The 19,288-nt window shown below is 32.5% G+C and overlaps 1 protein-coding gene across 5 annotated transcripts in view; it reads left to right on the top strand.

Annotated features, from left to right (window-relative positions):
* The window catches only part of CTNNA3 (catenin alpha 3), a 1,666,571-nt gene that overhangs the window by 1,210,474 nt on the left and 436,809 nt on the right, over positions 1-19,288 (top strand). For all 5 annotated transcript variants that reach the window (XM_038534069.1, XM_038534067.1, XM_038534068.1 and 2 more), the window contains one exon: positions 17,548-17,748. In XM_038534069.1, the coding sequence (XP_038389997.1) occupies positions 17,548-17,748 (201 nt within the window). The remainder of the gene's footprint in view (positions 1-17,547; positions 17,749-19,288) is intronic.

Here is a 19,288-nt window from a genome sequence, read left to right as displayed (position 1 = left end):
TTATTTCTTGTCTTTTTGATAATAGCCACTCTGACAGGTGTAAGATAATTATCTCATTGTGATTTTGATTTGTACTTCCCAGATAATTAGTGATGTTGAGCACCTTTTCATATGCCTATTGCCCATCTGTATGCTTTCTTTGGAGAAATGTCCATTTAGATACTGTTCCTATTTTGTTAATGGGATTGTTTGTTATTAAATTGTATGAGTTCTTTACATATTTTGGATATTAACCTCTTATTGGATATATGATATACAAATATATTCTATCATTCAGTATGATGTCTTTTTATTTGCAAATGATTTTCTTCACTGTACAGAAGCTTTTTAGTTTTATATAGTCTCATTTGTTTATCTTTGCTTTTGTTGCCATTGTCTTTGGGATCAGGTCCAAAAGAATGTTACCAATAATGATATCAAGGAGTTAACTATCTATCTTTTGTCCTCAGATTTTTATTATTTCTGGTACTATATTCAAATCCTTAATCCATTTTGAGTTAATTTTGTGTATGGTGAAATAGCGGTCCCATATCATTCTTTTGCATGTGGCTGTCCAGTTTTCTCACTACTATTTATTGAAGAGACTGTTCATTCTTCATTGTTTATTTTTGGCTCCTTTGTCATAAATTAATTGACTACATATGCATGAGTTTATTTCTGGGCTTTCTATTCTGTTGTACTGCCTGTCCATATCTGTTTTTATGCCAATTCTATACTGCTTTGATTACTATAGCTTTGTAATATAGTTTGAAACCAGGGGGAATGATGCCTCCAGCTTTGTTCTTATTTTGCAGATTGTTTTGGCTATTTGGGATCTCTGAGGTTTCATACAAATTTTAGGATTATTTGTTCTACTTCTGTGAAAACTGTTTGGTATTTTGATAGGGATTGCATTAAATTTGGAGGTTGCTTCGGGTAGTATGGGCGTCTTAACAATGTTACTTTTTCTAACATATGAGCATAGGGTATCTTCTATTTATTTGTGTAATCTTCATTTTCTTTCATCATAGCTCATAGTTTTCAATGTACAGGTCTTTCACCACCTTGGTTAAAGTTATTCCTAAGTATTTTATTGAATATTGATTTTGTATCCTGCAACTTTACTGAATTCATTTGTTAGTTCTAACAGATCTTTGGTGGAATTTTTAAGGATTTGTATATGTAAAATCACATTGTTCACAAGTAGTGACAATTTTACTACCTCATTTCCTATTTAGATGTCTTTTTAATTTTTTTTCTTGCCTAGTTGCTCCAATCAGGATTGCCAATACTATTTTGAATAAAAGTGGCAAGAATGGATATTCTTGTCTTGTTCCTGATCTTAGAGGAAAAGATTTTGGCTTTTCACCATTGAATATAATGTTAGCTATGGACTTGTCATGTATAGCCTTTATTATGTTATGGTTCATCCCCTCTAAACCCTCATTGTTGAGACTTTTTATCATAAATGGATGCTGAATTTTGTCGAATCTTTTTCTGCCTCTTTTGAGATGATTATATGCTTTTTATCCTTGATTTCATTAATGTGGGATCAGTCGATAGATGATAGATGATAGATGATATAAATAGTGGACAGGGAGAAAGTCTTTCAGTGGAAATACGTAAGAATAAAAAGGTAATAAAAATGCCATGTACAGTGTTTGTTCAATTTAACAACTTTTACTGAGTACTGATTATATTCTTAACCCTATCCTTGGTTCTGAAAATTCAATAAATGAGAAACTGTTTTCCCGCAAGGAGCTCATAGCCTAATAAGGAAATTAACAGGTAAAAAAAAAAAGATGTGAGAAGGACAAACATTATATGTTCTCATTCATTTGGGGAATATAAATAATAGTGAAAGGGAATATAAGGGAAGGGAGAAGAAATGTGTGGGAAATATCAGAAAGGGAGACAGAACGTAAAGACTGCTAACTCTGGGAAACGAACTAGGGGTGGTAGAAGGGGAGGAGGGCGGGGGGTGAGAGTGAATGGGTGATGGGCACTGGGGGTTATTCTGTATGTTAGTAAATTGAACACCAATAAAAATAAATTTAAAAAAATATGTGAACAGTCAGAATATTAATAAACTCTATGCATGTAATCAATAGTTTGATATCCAAAATGCAAGAAAAACTAAATTCAGTAAGGTCTCTTTAATATTATATACTTGTTGAGTTGGCGATTATCTTTTTATGTTCCCTGAATTATCAGTAACATTAAATGTGTAGTATAAAACAATAAAAACAGCTGTTTATCACATGAATTTTATCTGAGATATTTCACACTCCTATGAGATGAAAATTATCCTTTTATTTAGAAGTGTTTTGTTTTATAATTTCTTTTTTTTTTAATTTTTATTTATTTATGATAGAGAGAGAGAGAGAGAGAGGCAGAGACACACAGGCAGAGGGAGAAGCAGGCTCCATGCGCAGGGAGCCTGACGTGGGATTCGATCCCGGGTCTCCAGGATCGCGCCCTGGGCCAAAGGCAGGCGCTAAACCGCTGCACCACCCAGGGATCCCTATAATTTCTTCTTTAAATGTACTTTCAAACTGAATAAACTAACAGTATGTATATGGAGAATTTTCCCTTTTTGAGTGTATTGCTCTCACTACTTGAATCAATAAATGAGTAGATTATGATAAGGAAAAAGCTTTTGGATATTGGTTTAGGCAATAATTTTTTGGATATGACCTCAAAATAACATAACAAAAGAAACCATAGACATGGGATTTCATTAACCTAAAAATCTTCTTCACAGGAGGGGCACCTGGATGTCTCAGTCAGTTAAGTGTCTGCCTTAGGCCTAGGTAATGATGCCAGGGTCCTGGGAGCTTCAGGCTCCCTGTTCAATGGGAAGTCTGCTTTTTTCTCTCCTTTTCTGCCCCTTTCTTCTGCCCATGTGTATGCTCTCTCTCTCAAATAAGTAAATAAGATCTTTTAAAAAATAAAAATAAAAGTATTCACAGCAAAGGAAACAATCAATAGACGACCTATAGAATAGTAAAAAAATATTTGAAATCTATACATTTGATAAAGAAGGGGTTAATATTTAAAGTATATAAGGAATATAAACAACTCAATAGCAAGAAAACTAATAACCAGATTTTAAAATGGGCAAAGAATATAAATTGACACAACCATTATGGAGAACAGTATGAAGATTCCTCAAAAAATTGAACATAGAACTACCATAGATCCAGCAATCCCACTTCTAAATATATATTCAAAGGAGATGAAATCAGAATTTTGAAGAGATAGCTGTACTCCCATGTTCATTGCAGTATTATTCACTATAGCCTAGATATTGAAATAGCACAAGTGCTTGTCAATAGATGAATGGATTAAAAAAAGTGATATGCATATATATAATATATATATTATATGTTATATATTATATATATTATTCAGCCATGAGAAAGAAGGAAATCTTGCCATTGGTGACAACATGGATGAATCTGGAGGACATAATGGTAAGTGAAATAACCCAGAAAGACAAAGACAAGTAGTGCATGGTATCTCTTACATGTGTAATCTAAAAAAAAGAAAGAAAGAAAGAAAGAAAGAAAGAAAGAAAGAAAGAAAGAAAGAAAGAAAGAAAGAAAGAAAGAAAGAAAGAAAGAAAGAAAGAAAAGAAAGAAAGAAAAAGAAAGAAAGAAAGAAAGAAAGAAAGAAAGAAAGAAAGAAAGAAAGAGAAAAAGAAAAGACAATAGTCTTCATTAAACCTGGAAAAAGAAGGAGGATAAAACTTCCAAAGATTTTGGATTTTGTGCCCAGATTCCTATAGACTCAATGGCATGCAGCTTCAAGAATGGAAATGAAACTGCTGAGTGCTTATTATATTCTGAGTACTTATTATACTTGCTCTTTCCTGTCAAAGTCAAGCTTTGTGTTTATCATCTGAGTTGCAATATTTTATATCTCCTATGGTTTTTTTGTATTGAAATAATATCATTCTAAGTGATCACTTTCTTTTTAAAAATGTTGAAAACTCACTAAAGCAGAAGATACAAAAGTCAACCAGATGCAGGAAAGAAAACTAAGTCAGAACCCATGGATACATAGCATTGAGAAAATATTCACGGCCAATTTTTAGTCAGGTGGTTTATTGGTGTGGATAATGCCATAAGAAAAAAAAAGCTTATGCCAATTTTCCAAAATTGTACAAAGAGAGCAAAGTTAATTATAGTCCCTCAAATTATTATTTTACGGGTAACCCAAAGCAACAAGGTAAACCACTAACCCTAAAAATAGACAATGAAATAAAGACCACAATATGAGTGAAATTTACTATTTGCAGCTCAACAAACATGATTGGAAAAGGAAATAAAATGGAAAAGGCAACAAAATGAAAATTAAAGGAAAACGAAATCGGACCAGATGTTGTGAATCTGTTTTTCATGCAGAGATGCTTAAATGCAAGAAATGGCCTTCCAGGCAAGGTTACTGAGATAATAACACTGAATTTGTTCAAGATGGTTTGATTAGATGGTCTGACAATGGAGGTTTAGAACTAAAAGGAGCATAAGCTGTGTAGGCCAACCAGGCTCTTTGCATTTAAAAAATGTATATAACTTACACCTTTATTTAAAATCTTGAACAAATATTTTATTTCCCTGCTTTTTATTTAGCTTTGGCATCAGAAAAGCACAACATGTTTTGTTTCACATTTTTGTCAATCTTTTTAACAGCTTACCTACCACTATCAGCAGTTTTTGCTGTCATATTACCTTTCTTCCTGATTTTATTATCAGGAAGGCCTCATTATAGTACTACCACTAGCTTCCCCTGCTGTGCTTCTTATTGTATGGATGTTTGCTCTATATGCTACTATCTTTCATCATGTTTGAATCTTGGCAAACATTTCTTTTAACTACAATACCTTGTAGATAGATTGCATTGGTCTCATGCAATCATCGTAATTGCTGAACATATGATTGCTATTTGTGCCAATTTTCACCTCGGAAGTTTCTAAATTAGATGAAAACTTGTTCTTGAGCACAGAATTAGGAAAATAAAAGAACTAATTTTGTAAAAAAACAACTTTAAGCATGAAGTTTTAAAATTTTCATGCTTCGGGATCCCTGGGTGGCGCAGCGGTTTGGCGCCTGCCTTTGGCCCAGGGCGCGATCCTGGAGACCTGGGATCGAATCCCACGTCGGGCTCCCAGTGCATGGAGCCTGCTTCTCCCTCTGCCTATGTCTCTACCTCTCTCTCTCTCTCTGTGACTATCATAAATAAATAAAAAATTAAAAAAAAATAAAATAAAATAAAATTTTCATGCTTCTCTTTCTCTCTTTTCCTGAATTGAATTTAGGCTGAATTGAGATGCCCTTACAAAAAGAACATGAATTGTATTTTGTAAGTCGTGAAAGAAGCAACTAAAAAACAAAATGTGCAATGAAAAACAAAAATGTAAACAATAAATAAACCATCTAATAAAAAACCCATATAAATTGTTTATGTGACATGAGAAATTTTGAGAAATTCTTCATTTTTTAATGCAGAAATCTCCCACAGTATGTCAGCTACTTGTCTACAAACTCTCATAATTGGATACATTAGGGACTGTTGAGTGTACAGTACTCATTTTGATAGGAAAATTATCCTACTCCTAATTTCATAATAATCAAGGCACTTGTAAATACACTGTGAACTTTGAAAAAAATATTCCACAAAGACTGAGACCTACTCACTGTGATCAATCTGATCATAATGGAGCAATCCAAGGTATATAATGCAAAGATGGACAAACATAAAAAGTACATTGTAGGAAAAGGGAAATAGTCTAGTCACTCTTACCCATGTACATTGTGGCATTTGTCATATATTCCTTGCAGCTGTTTATTTGCTTATTTCTGCCATTAGACTCTGAGTTCTTTTAAAGCAAAGACAGTGACTTATTTATCGTGTCATCTCCTATACCTTGACAAAATGGTGGTAGGAATTCTAAACTCATCAAAAAATGAATTTTTAAAAATATTTTACAATTACTACTAGTTTGCAAGTAGAAAGACAAAGAAGAAAAATAATCCTAGAATAATTAAGAGTGCTAAGATTTATCTGAGGGTATCAGATTTATTTACTGCAGCAACATAGAGCTGTTAACCAATGGTGGTATGCCTAGCTTTCCCAGTTTTATCCATAAAGGTTCATTCTTTAATGACCTTGTTAATTAAGAATAGACTATTATTGTAAATATTAATCTTTAACATGGTAATACTTTTGTATTATGACATGTCGTATTATTTTATAGAAAATAACTGAATGCTTCAGAAAAAAATTAAACTTATCCATAATTGCCACTGTCTATTAAAATTACCATTAGAAGTTTTTGAAAAATATTTTTCCAGACTTTCTGGAGAGGAATTATATAGTATATTGTAAGTAAACAAATATATATTAGTGTATATATTTATACATAAATATATATATGATTTTTAAACAAAGATTTTATTTTAATAGATGTATATCCTGATGTTTTCCCTTAAAATTATCCCATAACCATCCTTTTATGCAACTTAAATATTTTATAAGCTTTTAAAATTGTTTTATAACATTCCATTAAATAACGTTATTTTTTATGTTCACCAGTGGTTAGTTTGCGTTATAAAATAGACTCTTTGGTAGTTATTAATCAGCTGCGTTTAAATTTCACTATGACATAAATTTGTAATTCTACATTTGTGTAGGAGAGCATCTTTGTTTACTAGAAAAACAATTTGAGAGTGATAATTTTGTGACTCTCATTTCCTGACCTAACTCCACCAATACACTGCATAAATAGAAGACTGAATTTATTTCTCTAGAACGCTTAATAACTATTTTAGTGTTGGTTGCCATTGCTGAATTGCTCATAAATATTTCTATACCTGTCACAGAAAAAGAAAAGGTGGCTGTTTTACCTTTTAATTAGTTAGCTCTACCACAGCATTCCCATAACTGGGTTTATTTACAAGTTGTTAATACATGTCATTGACTTTAGATTTCACTCTCATGTGAATACCCAACTTATAACTAAAGGTGAAAACCTTTATAATCATTCTCTTAAAATTTTAATTCATGACAATTTCACTTAGCAATTTCAATGCTTTTTAAATAGAGTGTAATAAACTGCATCATTAATTATCTCTGCCTGATTTCATCCTACTTAGAAGAAAAATGTTTAACAAAAGAGATTTTTAATATCTGAATAAATCCATATTTATTCAGTAAGATTTTGGATCCAATGTATGTTTTCAGAGTTAAATTAGAAAATCAAATATCAGTCTAGAAATACTAGAGCATTGAGAAAGAGAGCTCTTGAAGAGAAAAAAAATGACTGATGCTGGTGAAATTGGGATATTTTCAGAGGTTGTAGGATAGCTATGAGTCAGATCCATATGAAAATCATCTAGAGAGCTTTGTAGGAACTCCATGGAAAAACCCCATGGGAAGGTAAATAAATGATAGACACACAAATTAGAGAAATCCAAGTTAAGATGAAGTATACTGAGTTCCCTGAAGGATAGTAGCAATATATTTTAAGCAGTATCTTTTACCCTTCACCTTTTATTAGTTCTTATAATTTGCTGTCCAATGACATGTAGTTTGTAGCATCTTACATACTGTTAAAAACCAATCATGATGATTCCAACTGTTTTGTGAATGACACTGATATGGGGAATCGAAACCACATTCTGGATTTGATTCTCACCCATGAGCTCCTTTGTCACATGTGGCAAATTCCAGATTGTAATAGGTTCTTCAAAACAATTACTAATGAGAGTAAGAGAATTTATCTCATGGAGAGACAGTGCAAATTTCTGTTGCATCTAAGAGCAACATAAAAGAGAAATATAAATTTCATCAGAAAGACATTGTGACTAAGTTTAAATAAATTAAAAAAAAATAAAAATAAATAAAAATAAAAACATGGGGGCATAAGTGATAAACTGTGAAAAAAATTTCATTGGCTATGGAAGTAAACTTCCCTATGGCATATATGCAATAATAATCTTATCCTTTTAAATTGTTAGCCTTTTCAATGTGGAGAAATATTGTAATTTATAGAAGGTAATTGAAACAATTGAAGTTTATACTTAATGTTTGAAAGAAGGAAGGAAAGAAAAGAAAGGAAAGGGAAAGGAAAAGAAAAAGAAAGAAGAAAAGAGAAGAAAGAAAGAAAGAAAGGAAAGAAAGAAAGAAGGAAGAAGAAAAAGAAAGAAAAGAAGAAAGAAAGAAAGAAAGAAAGAAAGAAAGAAAGAAAGAAAGAAAGAAAAGAAAGAAAGAAAGGAAAAGAAAGAAAGAAAGAAAGAAAGAGAAAAAGAAAAAGAAAAAGAAAAAAGGAAGAAAGGAAGGAAGGAAATTTGCTAACTTATAAACAATTCATTTGTTCCTAGTTTTATCTTTATATTTGTCATTTTGTGGCCTTTATTTTTTGGAGTTTCTGCTCTACTGTATGCATGATACACTCAAAGAAGTCATTTAAAATAGTGCCAGGATTTTCTTATCACTGTGCCCCCAAATACAAATTTCGTAATTGAACACCCAAGTTGTTCTGTATTTTGAACTATAAACAAGGAATAGCACACAAATGAATACTGATTGTTTTTTATAAGAGTATTCAGCAACAGAGGCATCTAACATTGGCATCCGGTGTGCAGAAATTGAATGGTTTTATTGCATAATATGGGAGAATTGCTCACTACTGTCTGTTCCTGCTGACAATCCTGATGTTCAATCTGGTAATATTCTCAAAGCTTTTTTTTTTTTTTCTTTTTTTTTCTTTTTAAGCCCAGTGCTTTGATATTAGATGTTAATAGGTTCTTGGTCTCTGGGAGAGGAAGAATGGGACAATTAACATGAAAAAGCTCCATCTAAGAGGAGTCATATAAGAAAGTATAGTTTGAATAAGAACGCCTAAGGTTTGGTTTATTTTTTCTGTTAGTTTACTTTGTCAAGATAAGGGCAGCATAAAATGCAATAACCTAAACTTTTGCTCCTACATCAGAATAGCTCAGTAGCTGTGGAATTGAACTTCATTTGTTAATTGCTTCTTCTATGGCCATTTTCTCTGGTGATCTCTGGAATACTTTAGGTTCCCTCTAGCTACAATGGTTCTATACAGATCCAGAATATTAACATTACTAGAGCACTATCTATGTGGTATTTGCATTATTAAAACTATTTATCTAAAATACACATAGATGATATCTCATGCTCAATGAAAATTATTGTGAAAATTTACAATGCATTCAGCTATATAATATTATATAAACAATTGGCATCATTTTTTATAAATTTTGAAAATATTTTAAACCTGTAATCTCCCCTTCCCATTATACATTTGGGATAGCCGAATAGTTAAAAAATCTTTTATTTTTTTTTAAGATTTTGTTTATTTTTTCATGAGAGACACACAGAGAGAGGCAGAGACATAGGCAGAGAGAGAAGCAGGCTCCCCACAGGAAGACTGATGCAGGACTCAATCCCAGAGCCCCTGGGATCGCAACCTGAGCCAAAGGCAGATGCTCAACCACTTACCCACCCAGGTGCCCCGCCCTCCATCACTATATCTTAAAGTCAGGTGAGACCTTAACATTTATAGGACCTTAGCAGGTGGGACAAACTTGATTTTGAGTTATGGCTTAATTACTGTAACTATGAATTTTGGAATGATATTTATTTGGTCAAAGTCTCCATTTCTTCATCTTTAATGCTGAAATGCAACATACATGTCTTTTAGGACTGTTATAAGAATTTAATGAAAAAAAAAAGAATTTAATGAAATAATACACATATGTTACTTAGGACAATTCTTGAAGAACAATAGTCATTCCCCAGTTTTTTTTTTTTTTTTAACTCAAACAAATTGACAGAGATGCTACTATATGAAAGTTATGAGAGTTGAGGAAAAAGCCAAACTTTTTCTTAGTTATATTCTGGGAAAAAAATGATGCATGTTCGAAATTATTGCCTCATTATTTGTAGATATCTGTAGATAATAAATGTTATTGAATATGTGGGATTAAACATTATTGTCTTACAATTTGGAAGCTAAACAATGCTTATTAAGTCTAAAGTGGACATTGATACTGAATACCAGATGTTTAGAGTCTCCATTGTTGGTACAATTGAGGAAGCGATATTGATTTATTAGCTAAATTCCATAGTTTACATTAGGGTTCATCATTTGTTGTAAATTCTTGAGTTTTGATAAATGTGTAAGGACATTTCTGCACCATGAAAGTATCATAAGAAATAGTTTCATTACACTGAACATCTCCAGCGTTTCATCCATTCATCCCTCCCTCCTTACTTCAGAATCTCTAGCAACCATGATCTTTTTATTTTTACTATGTCCAAAGGTTTGCCTTTTCTAGAATGTCATATAATTGGTATTATACAATGTGTAGTCTTTTCACACTGGCTTCTTTCGTTAGCAATGTGCATTTAAGTTTGCTCTTAGTGTGTGTGTGTGTGTGTGTGTGTGTGTGTGTGTGTGTGCCTTTGATGCAGGCAGGTAGATCTGAGGGCCCAGGAGGGAGTCCCACAGGACCAGCCAAGAGAGTCCTTGGCTTTACACAGTATAGAAATCAAATGTGAGCCAGAGAAATAGAAATATAATGTATTAAATAGTGTAAGTGACAGAGAGAGAATAGCAGATAGAGTGTCAAGGAGACTTGGAAAGGAAATAAGGAGTCTCATCATTGCTTGGGGCTAGGAGCTTGTATTAGAAAAGGGTCTAGGGCACATGTTCCTCCAGGAATCCAGAGTAGGCCCCAATCAAAGTCAAGTGTCAGGGGAACAATAGGTGTTATTGCAGAAATTACTGAAGGTAGGGATACTGATGCCAGCATTAGCTGAGGTTTGAAGCTAATGTCCTGCAACATGTTGGGTTCTGGCTCTTCTTAGATGTTATCAGGTGTTTGAGGTGACAAAACTTATAATGATAACTTTCTTGCTTCCCTTTTGAACTGTTAACATAGCTTTTTTTGGCTTATTTAGAGGCAAACTATGGAACATGTGTAAATGCAGCCTACCAGATAAAGAGCATAGAAGAACTTTCTAAAATGGAGTCCATTCAGCTTTCCTACTCCAGCTTGAGAGCTCATTTCTTTTTTTTTTTCTTTTTTTGCTAAATAATATTCCACTGTCTGGATGAATTACTTTGTTTTTCCATTCGTCTACTGAAGGACATTTTGGTTGTTTCCAAATTTTGGTAATGATAATTGAAACTGCTATAAACATGCATGTGAAGGTTTTGTGGGAATGTAAGTTTTAACTCCTTTGGGTAAATATTAAGGAGCACAATTGCTAGATAGTAGGGTAAGAGTATATTTAGTTTTATAAGAAGCTGCCAAACTGTCTTCCAAAGTTAATATACCATTCTGCAGTCCCACTATAATGAATGAGAATTTCTGTTGCCCCACAGTCATCACATGATATTGTCGGAGTTCTGGAATTGATCGTTTTAATAGGGGTATCGTGGCATCTTGCTGGCTTTAATTTTCAATTTCCTGATGATGTTTGATGCTGAGTATCTTTTCATAGGCTTGTTTGTCATCTGTATCTGTCATTTGTATCTTCTTATTTGAGAGGTTTGCCCAAATATTTTGCTCATTTTAATTTAGATTTTTTATTTTATTGTTGGATTTTAAGAATTCCTTATAAAATTTGGATACTACACCTTTATTAGATATGTGTTTTGCAAATATTTTCCCCATTTGTGACTTGTCTTTTCATCCTCTTAAGAGTGACTCTTGCAGAGCAGACATTTTTAATTTTTATGAATTCTAACTCATCAATTTTTCCTTTCATCATTTATATTTTCAGTGTTGTATTTAAAAAGTCATTGCCAAATCCAAGGTAACCTAGATTTTCTCCTAGGAACTTTTGAGTTTTGCATTTAAAATACAAGTCTCTGATTCAACATGTAACTTTTGCTTTACATATTTGTCCCCCGAGCAGAAAAAAAAATGCTTGAAATGAAATTAGTACCTTCCAAGTCAGAGCACACAAAGAGTAATTTTCAAAATTGAAAGCAAGATTTTTACATATTTAAAGTGAGTTTCTGTCAAAAATTCACTTGTTATCATGATGATAAATCTTGTTTAAGGAGAATTGATGGAGAAAGAATGATTAAATAAAATTTCTAACCAATGTAAAACTTTTCTAAATAAAACATCTAATTCTAAATAAAAGAATGATTAAATAAAATTTCTATTTTTTTTAAAGATTTTATTTATTTATTCATGAGAGAGAGAGAGAGAGAGAGAGAGGCAGAGACACAGGCAGAGGGAGAAGCAGGCTCCAAGCAAGGAGCCTGACGCAGGACTCGATCCCGGGTCTCCAGGATCAGGCCCTGGACTAAAGGCATTGCTAAACTGCTGAGCCACCCGGGCTGCCCCTAAAATTTCTAATTTTTAATTTAGAAAGAATTAGATAAAATTTCTAATTTAGAAATAAAAAAAATTCTAACACAACTTAGTGTACTACAAAACAATAAGAATATAACTTTAGGGTTATCATTATTACAAAAATTATTTCTAACTCTACCAGATAAAAATTAAGTCACATTACTATGCTACAAGAATCACTTATATGGCATCAGTATTCTAACCAATAGTAAATTACAAGTGAAGCAAATATTTACATTGTGGGGATTAGATTGTAGGCCTGGTTCACAATTTCTGCCCAGTAAGACACTGAAATGGCATGCAATGATACTTTTGCCTATTTCCAAGCTTTTGACAAAATTTTTAATAAGTTCTAAGAGCCTACTTAAGACATACTAAAAGAAATATGAAAGCTTCAGTGACTTTATTTTTGTGATTTTGATTTCTATACAAGTTCATCTGCATAAGTACTACAGAGTTTTGTCGAAAAGTTTAACAAAAAACTTCATTAAAATTATAAAATGAAAATACTTGTGGTCGTGCGTATTTTGGGAAGAGTAAAGGACGATAAAAGAAAATAATTATTTCTGGTTACTAACTTGTATAGCTTTTGTGAACAGGGATTGTACCTTATTTATCTTTTATATCATCTCATTTTCTAACTAGTTCTACTTACCTTAGGGAGGAGAGACCAATGGAAGGTTTTAAGTCTTCTGTAGAAAAGAGATGAGGAGAATTATTGAATTCTACATCTGAAACTAGTGATATACTATATGTTGGCTAATTGAATTTAAATTTAAAAAAAAAGGGATGAGGAATTTTTTAATGTTTTATGTTTGGCTCCATATATGCTCTTTATTCTCAAAATATTACCTGCCTCCCTCTTTATGCAGGGTGTCAGGTAATTTGGAGACCAATCCTCGTGATCAAACAGAAATTTTAACCATCTTAAGGTAGACACATAAAATGTAACTTACTGGTGCGTTACATTTGCTTTTAGTTTCAGGTTTTTTTTTGTTAATAGAGAAAAATTGCTGTGTTTGTGTTTGTTGAGCGTCTGTGTAGTTGCCTATAAAATGAGTTTTAAATGTACAGTTATAGGTTCAGGTGTGCAAAAGTGGAAATTTATTTTCTTATAATTAAGCTTAGTTTAACTCTCTGAGCTCATAAACCGTGGATAGCTAATCTTACCCTTGCCAATTTAAGAAACTTAACCTCTTTGGGCTTATAACTCAATCTCTTTAGAAAAAAATTCTTTAGAAAAAAGAGATCCTTTTCTCTCTTTTACTCTTTTCCTTAGAATTTTGTTTTAGGTCTGCAAATATCAGAGGAGGAAACTTATTCCTCACTCAAGAGATTATAACATAAACCTTCTACTTCTTCAGGCTTTGTCATTGATATATTCAAAGCCCAGCTTTGGGGATGAAATGAAAACAGATTTTTACCTCTCAACAAAGTCTGTTTTTGGCAAATAAAATGTGCTTTCACTTCCAGTATTTTCTTTGGGCTATAGATTTTTAAATTCTGCTTTGGAAGTCAAAAGCCAATAAATGAAGTTCTCTCTGAAGGTTTTGTTTGTTTTCTACTTTGTCTAAGGCAAAGTCTAGAGAATGTGTGGCAAACTGAAGAATTAAGAAAAAAATCATAGAAAAAATTTAAATGCATTTCAAAATTTTATTATGTGTTGCTTGCTGCAGTGACTAAAGATGGAGTTATTCAGAGAAGTTTGCAACAGATGAATTATCTTTTCGTCTAAGATATGTTCCTGTATTGTTTTGTTTCTTACGGTTTCCCAACATAATAGAAACCCTTTGCATCTCAGGATAGCTATAAAATGACTGATAGAAATTGCTACTACTTCAACAATTCTCTGCTCTAAAAATAATGCACTTCAGCATTTCCCACAACATCAGGACATTCCACTCCTCACCCCAAATCAAATGTTAAACTGGCATTCTGAAATGAACAGAAATAATAAATTCAACAAAAATGCAGTATTCTGAATGTACTTTTTCTACAATAACATTTTCTTTCTCTTAAGCCTCATTTTAAAAATGATGCAATCTTTGAGTCCAAGTGCATCTATAGTTAAAATAAAATAAAATAAAATAAAATAAAATAAAATAAATAAAATAGAATAGAATAAAATAAAATAAAATAAAATAAAATAAAATAAAATAAAATAAAATGGAGGTAGAGTTCCTACTGAGCTCTGTTAGGTCTGACAAATAAACCTATTTCATTACCAAAAACTTCAGAGATACATCAGGAGGAAGTTTTACACAAAGTATTTGGTGTTTAATTTCTTTCTGAGGGGTTTAACCTTATATAGCTAGCCATAAAAACTTTAGCTATCCTGAAGGCCTTTCTCACTATTAAATTCACCTGAAATAGGAATAGCAAAGAAATAATTGTTTTTATGAAATCAGTTTAATATTTAGTTATTGTGCATCTGTGGGAGGTGCCCAGCATTCTTATTTTCTTTTTCTGGCACTCTATGTTTAGAATTTCATGCAAATAATTTCTGGCATTTTGTGAGACATTCAGGGTAATGGGAAAGTGTCACAATAATGGAAATTTTGCAAACCTTTCCTAATGCTTTTGTGCTATATTTAATCTTAGTAATTCAAAATATAATTTAGTCATCATCTCTAATATTTTCAATAAAACCACTTTAGATAAAGTTTGGTTACATGTTTCTAGCCACTTATTTCACTTATTTTTTACATTTTGTATATATTCATGTAGGACTTTTATTTCCATATCTGACCTCCTCTCTATAATTCTTCAATGACATTAAAACCCTGGCTTCTGATTATGGGGCTCAATCTAAATCAATAACCACACAAACTTTAGTAAGGCCAGCAAAAAAGAACCAGAAAAACCCTTGCTATATTTTTAATCCATACTTTAAATAATAAAATGAATTGGGGACTGTCTATATCATCATCCAACAGAAGAGATGAACATTCAAATCATTTTTAGTGAATATTCTTTGTACATATTTTTTTCTTGTGCAAAATTTACTAGGAAAAAAATAGTTTGTGGCAGCTATGATTTTGTCTTTAATTAAACAGAAATTGCAGTCTATTAGATAATTAATCTTCCAAGAATAAACACTGCTTTTCTCTAAACATTTTTTCACTTCTATAGGACTGAACAAAACAGCTCTGCAATCTAAAATTAACCACCTATACAGATTAATCACTTATTATATATGTATGTGTGTGTAAATAAGTAGTATTAGTTTTTTTTAAAACACTTACAATATACTTGAAAAGTAATAGCCTCTAACTATGTCATTAAAATTCACATTTATGGACTTTATGATTACATACTTTCCACATTTAAACTTGTACTTTCTGTTCTAGGGAAATTTGATGATGATGAAATACATGCACTTTCTATTGAGATGGGACCATGCTTGGATTTATTGTAGACCTTTTGGCACATTCATAACTGAATGCTACAAATTAGGTTAAAACTTTAGTGAATTTATAATGAAGGCTTTCAGTGTTTAATCCTTTTCATGCAAATGACCTGATGGTCCTTGAGATGGGTTAAACTGACTAAGTGCACAGATTGTGTCTATTGCATTTATAACCCACGATTTAGGATTCAGACAAAACAATTTACTGGTCTCAGGTATGTTACAAGAGGATTTCATTCATTTAACAAACATTTCTGTAGGTCTAACAGGTGCCATGTATTGTGCCAGGGACTAGATATGACACCTCAAACAATAAAATAAAATTCTTACACAAATATATTTCACAGTCTACTAGACAGGCAGTTCGATTAGTACATCATTAAAATATGGGAAGAAGCTGTAATGAAAACATATAAGCCATTTAATGGGAATCCAAAACTATATGGGACCAAATTTATCTTGTAGTAGGTCAGCATGAATTTCCTGAGGAAGGAATATTTGACTTGGTGTTGTAAAACAATAGTAGGAGTTAACCAAGCAGACCAAAGGAGATTGGCAGGTCTAATACTGTGATCTATAGTAAGAAATACATATTTGATGTTTGTCTCATTTATGGTACAGAACTCATAACTTTTGGAATTTCCCAAATGATGAGAGTGATAAAAATTGTTTTTTGTTTTGTTAATGAGGTAACCTTTGTAACCTACCCACCTCCCCGTAGGGGCTGGTTGCCAGAGTAATGGACCACATGATTAGAAGATTGGAACTTTGAGTCCCATCCCCTGGCCTCTGGAGAGGAAGAACTGGAGGGTGAATCAATTGCCAAAGGCCAGTGGTTTAATAAATCATGCCTATGTCATGAAGCCTCCCTAAAAGAGTTTTGGAGAGCTGCCAGGTTAGGAATATTTGAAGATGTGTGGACAATAGCACATCTGGAGAAGGCCTTTAAGCTCCTCACCCTTCCCACATATTTTGCTTTATGCATACTTTCATCTGGCTGTTCTGAGTTATAAAAGTTAAATCTAGTAAGTAAAATGTTTTTCTGAGTTCTGAGAGCTGCTCTAGCAAATTAATCAAACACAAGGAGGAGGTCGTGGGAGTTGATTTATAGCCAGTGGGATCAGAAGGACAAGTAATAACCTAGGCCTGCAACTGGCTCTGAAGTGGGGGTGGGAGGCAGTCTTATAAGGACTGAACCCTTAACCTGTGGGATCTGATGCAAGCTTTGGGTAGATAGTGTCGGAATTGAATTGTAGAACATTCATTTGGTGTCCAGAGAATTGCCTATTGGTATGGGAATGCCTCCACTATAACTTAAATTCTATTATACACCAATGAACATTAGTTGAGTGGAACTCTATAGCTTTATTTTTCTACCTATTTAGAATAGCTGATATTTTTTAAATGTTTTATAATCTGCAGTGTTGTTTTTAATCAGAATTAAGGATTCCACCATTGTATACTTTATTTTTATTTTGATCTAGAGATTTTCCTCAATTTGCACCTATATATCACCCAAATCTAAAATCAAGTCAGTTGGAACTAAAATCTAAAATAATATGTAATCTATAAAAACACAGATAAAAATATGGTTCTATATTTCACAAGTTTTGTTGTTAAAGAGATATAAGAAAAATCATTTCTTTTTTTTCTTTCTTGTCAATGTGTCCTTTATTCCCAATGAGTATTGCATCTGAAGTCAGAAGTTAACATGAATTATAATATGCTACACTAATTTGATCTGTTTACTTACAGAGAGCCATATCCTAGAAGATGTCAACAAATGTATCATAGCATTGAGAGACCAGGATGCTGATAATTTAGACCGTGCTGCAGGTGCTATCAGAGGACGAGCGGCAAGAGTTGCTCACATTGTCACAGGCGAAATGGACAGTTATGAGCCAGGAGCTTACACTGAAGGTGTGATGAGAAATGTTAACTTCCTTACAAGTACTGGTAAGTCTCAGTCCCCAATAACAGCTGCATTGTTCCTGATTTTTGAATCTGTGTAGCTACCAAATATTCATACACATGGCAAGAATCTCTGCCTGTGTCACTTGATTTGAAATAGATTGTTCGCTCATCTGATAGATCCTTGCATCTTGTGGTTATATGATTCAAAGTTTATTTCTAGAACTGAATATTTTCATTGGGAAAAATAAGTCTTTTATAAATTTATGTGTCATATAAATTACCTATAAGACTTAGCCACATAGGAATGTTTATTAATGCCAGAATGGTTAGATATATAATTGGGCCAGATGTGATAAGTATGTAATAGTTTCCAAATCCTCTTTTAGCTGTATCATTGATAACCCCAGGTTTTTGTTGACATTACTTAAACAGAAAACTTATCCTATATTTCTAGAGAAAGGTTCTGTGTTGTCTTTCAGTCTTTCACAAAACAGTAATTTGTGAAATTTTACAGAATCTTCTTTGATTACTTAGGATATATGGCATCAGGATTTTGTCTTGGTTGCAGCATCCAACCAATATTATTATTATTATTATTATTATTATTATTATTATTAATATTATTAATATTTTCTAAATTAGCCAGTAAATGCTTACTTTGAATCACTCAGTGAAAATGTCATCATCTTTAACACTATTAACATTTCTCCTTATAGAAACTTATAGAATCATTTGAATTCTTAGGATTTAGAAAAAATGGATATAATTGAATGAGGGCAATCAGCTATTATTAGAAGTCATCATGGCAGAACTTTTTCCCGTGAAAACCCTTTGTGCTCTGTGAATTCCTCAGGTTGAATTTTTCTTACTAATAACTTCTTAACATTAGGGTGATGGTGCACCCATGATCACTAAAATATTTGATATTCCATACTTAAGCCATCAATTCTATATAGAGAATTTTTCTTTAGGTTATGCATAGGGCAAATCAAATTTGGACAATATATAAATTGTTTAGGGAAAGTGGTGGAAGGAATGTGGATGGGTGATTTTATGGGGGGCAGGAGAGGACCTCCTCTTAAAATTAAATGACTAAGAGTAACACAGCAATAGTTGAATAAACAAATCTTCACTAGGAACTAGGTCTGAAGAGGTATACCACAAGATAAGCTTAGCAAGGTTTGTAGAGAACTGATGATTAATGTTGCTGTTTTCCTAATATTTTGGTATAGAAAATCATTGATGAATCTTGGCACATAATTTTCTCATGATCTCTTTTAAAATATTGCTAAAATAGTGAAATGTTGAAGACAGACTAAGGAAAGGTGAAGGAGGTACATCTGCAGCTCTTGATATTATATTTCTATAACAACTCAAAGTCACTGATGTTACAAATAGGGCACATGGTAGTTGTCAGATGGCACGTACCACATACCACATAATGAAGTATCGTAATATATATTTACTTGCTTATGGAGATGATTGTGTTCTGCATCTCTTCCACACTAAATTTTACGGGTCTTTCCTTGTTGGTCAAATCAAGGACAGAGGTATCTGATTTCTTTTCTACTTTCTGAGAATG

The sequence above is a fragment of the Canis lupus genome, chromosome 4 (assembly GCF_011100685.1).
Source record: "Canis lupus familiaris isolate Mischka breed German Shepherd chromosome 4, alternate assembly UU_Cfam_GSD_1.0, whole genome shotgun sequence".
Classification (NCBI taxonomy): Eukaryota; Metazoa; Chordata; class Mammalia; order Carnivora; family Canidae; genus Canis; species Canis lupus.
This window is presented reverse-complemented; position numbering and strand designations above follow the sequence as displayed.